Source organism: Amphimedon queenslandica, unplaced genomic scaffold (assembly GCF_000090795.2).
Source record: "Amphimedon queenslandica unplaced genomic scaffold, v1.1 AMPQUscaffold_13166, whole genome shotgun sequence".
In the NCBI taxonomy this organism is placed as follows: domain Eukaryota; kingdom Metazoa; phylum Porifera; class Demospongiae; order Haplosclerida; family Niphatidae; genus Amphimedon; species Amphimedon queenslandica.
In genome coordinates this window covers 99,033-102,221 of record NW_003546598.1, presented here as the reverse complement: position 1 = coordinate 102,221, position 3,189 = coordinate 99,033, and the positions used below count along the sequence as shown (strand labels likewise).

The following is a 3,189-nucleotide window of genomic DNA, read 5'->3' as shown; positions in this document are numbered from 1 at the left end:
AAGACCACATTGTAGAGCAGCAGCTGAAGCAAGGGATAAAGTCGTTGCTAGTCTTTTGGACTAGTCTCATTGTAAGCAGAGATTGAGATTGAAATTATTATTTATTTATGTTTTCTTTTGTTTGTTATTATTGTTTTCTTGTTTTATTTGATTATTTGTGATATTGAATAGTATTCTACTATTCAATGGGGGGGTGTGTGTGAGGATTTACGAGTGATTTATATTCATTGTGCTTATTGATTGTCAGTTATTATTAATTATTAGTTCATTATTATTCATGAATGTATTTTGTATATAAGAGAGTAATTTTTGTGAGCCATTTTGGCAATGTGTGGGCAGTGTGTAGAATTGTGTGAGCGTAGTCTGAGTGTTATTGAGTCGTTGGGAGATAGTGTGGCACTATCTATCTTTATTTGATATTATTGTTTGAACCAGTAAAGCTGGTATATTATTTGAAAGAGATTCTGTTGAAATATATATTTTGTGAAATTGATAGCGAGCCCGGCATTGGCAAGCTAACTAGTGAATCCTGAGCTGAGCTGACTACTAAGGAAGCAACTATATAGACGGGCTGGACGGCATCCCCGAATCCATAGAGAAGACGCCGTGACACAGAGCTGCCTTACATGGAACCACCAAAGCCTTGTAATCCTCACCGAAATCGATGACCTCCCGACTGGTATATGTCATGTGACTCATTAGAGAGGAGAGTTGTAGTTTATGTAACCAGTAACATGTATGTATTATGCACATGGATTATTAGTATTATTTTTAAGCATACGTAAAACACTTTGACCATGCAACGATTATATTATTTGGTGGACTTTTTTTGTGTGTTCTCTGATTCACCTTCATTCATTAATTACCATGTATGTTTGGAGCTAGACTGTATTAGCAATATCACTGACGACCTCATGCAGTCACTTTTTGTTACAAATTTTGCTCTATTCTGCATGTATAACTGTTATATATTCATTTGTTTACACATAAAACGTTCTTTCCTATTATAATTTCTCTTTGTGCCTCTTAAGATGGTCAAAGTTAATTTGTTACAGACGACTTCGTCAGCATAGGAGAATTACCACTTCAGAGAGGGATCCATTTACTAGTAAGAGGTTGCAGGACAAACTTTCTAGGCGAAGCGGAAAAGTCATTACTTTAAAAGATATTTCCAATATTAGTACTTCAATAAAAGCCAGCTGTACTTGCAATGATAAGCAACATGGTGATGAAAAACTTATTAAAACAATGGTACGTGAGCTCATTATCATATTAATGTAAATGTTTATGTGTATAAATAGGTACTGGCACTGTTGAGGTAGTAACAAATAAATCCAATGTGTTTCAAGGAATATAATTAATTCCAACATCAGTGTATAAATAATATATTTGCAGCTTATCCAGAGTATTACGCCATTGATGCCACGTATGAAGTGGTAGAGTTATGCTTTCCTTTTTACATTATTCTCATAAAAGATAGCAACGGACAGTGATATTGCTGCTGTCTTTTAATGCCAGAAGAAACTAAAGAATTTATGTCACATTATATGCATCTTGAAGACAGAAAATTCTAATTGGCCTTCTCTTCAAGTTTTTATGGGTGACACGGAACTTCATCAAAAAAAATGTACTTGCACATGCATCTCCATCTGCTCAGTGAGCTATTTACATATTTGACACCTTCCGTAGCTTTCGTTCTGAGATGGGTATTCCTTCGGGGCAAAAATATGTGCTTAGAATATCTGCAGCAAATGGCCTACTCAACATTTATCAAAAAGTTTGAAGAAATATAATTTCGCTTTAGTGATAATGCTCTAGCAACAGTCCTTAAGTATTTTGTTACAAATTGGCACCCTATTAAGCAACAGTGGACGATAAGGATAGAATACAGTTATGGATTTTTTTTATTCAACTAACAATAGAATGGAAATTTTAAATGCTAAACAAAAATCTATTATTTTGAATTATTCATCTCTTCAAGAGTTCATTGACAAGTTTTTTTGTTCTTAAGAGTACTTACAATCTCAGCGAGATCAGAAAGCTACTTTGCATGGCCAAAAAGTTCCTGTGGTTTATCATTCTACTAGTAATGCATCTCTTGTACAATATATTGAATACCTTATGATGCATGCCTCTAACTTCGTCAAACAAACAGATGGAGCTAAAAGCAAAGGAGACACTCACCCTAGGATGATCTATTTCATGTTAATTCAAGACAGGGGATTCTTAAAGTTTCATCAAATAGTTATGAATGTTTGTCCTATATATCCATTGGGTTTCTGTGTTGCCACATTATTGCAGTTAGAGACAAACTAGGCATCAGTTTGTTTCACGATGATCTGTGTGAGAAGCATTCGTCTCTTCTTATAAAGAAATTCAGCATGTATTTTAATCTAGTTCTTATTATAATTCTTTTAATGAATCTCAGGTGGTAGCAATGGCAGAGTTTCCTGCTCCCAGGAGGAGACCAACGTCTCAGGTATAATGTAATCCTAATTATTCCATCTGTTGGTCAGATAAAATACCAAGTACAGTGGTTGCTCATTTAGGATTTCTGTAATATGTACATACGTACATTGATGTACTTGTATATTTGCACTCGTACTTATTCTTGGTACGTATTCTTAGAATTTAACCCCACATTGTCACATGGGATTATGGAGATATTGTGATTATAAAATAGTCTCGAGGGCCGAATCCTGGTTGGGGGAGGAGAGGAGTTTGGCATACATCTCGACTTCCGCTTGTTCTCCTGGAATGCGGAAGTCACATGGGCATGCCTAACCGCGCAGCGGAAGTCATGTGATCAACGGTTACACTCCAATCACACGTTCTTCAACGTGTGAGTAAGATGGAATGTCTGGGCTGTGAACTTACTGTCCTTGGAGATCGACATGTTCTTGGTAATTCTCCTACTATTTCAACTTGGAAGTACCTTCTGCTAGTAGATGAAGGAATAGACGAGTCTCGTATTGCTAGCACAATTGAAACACACATTTTTATGTGTAAAAAGTGTCACATGAATTATGAGAAATTGGTCTCACTCCATGGCAGCATAAAAGAGTCTCTCAGTAACGTAAAATCAGCTATTCTTGGCATCAATTTAGGCACGAACACTACAGCTGAAGTTTCTCAAACACTCAATGAATCTGGAAAGAGAACTTTCTCTCTCACTCAATAGCAGCTGCT

The 3,189-nt window shown here is 36.0% G+C and overlaps 1 protein-coding gene across 1 annotated transcript in view; it reads left to right on the top strand.

Moving 5' to 3' along the window:
* The window catches only part of LOC105313956 (uncharacterized), a 6,928-nt gene extending 4,144 nt beyond the window's left edge, over positions 1–2,784 (top strand). The window contains exons 2-3 of the mRNA XM_011407791.1: positions 2,429–2,479; positions 2,629–2,784. Coding sequence (XP_011406093.1) covers positions 2,429–2,479; positions 2,629–2,784 — 207 coding nt within the window. The remainder of the gene's footprint in view (positions 1–2,428; positions 2,480–2,628) is intronic.
* Positions 2,785–3,189: the final 405 nt, after the last annotated feature.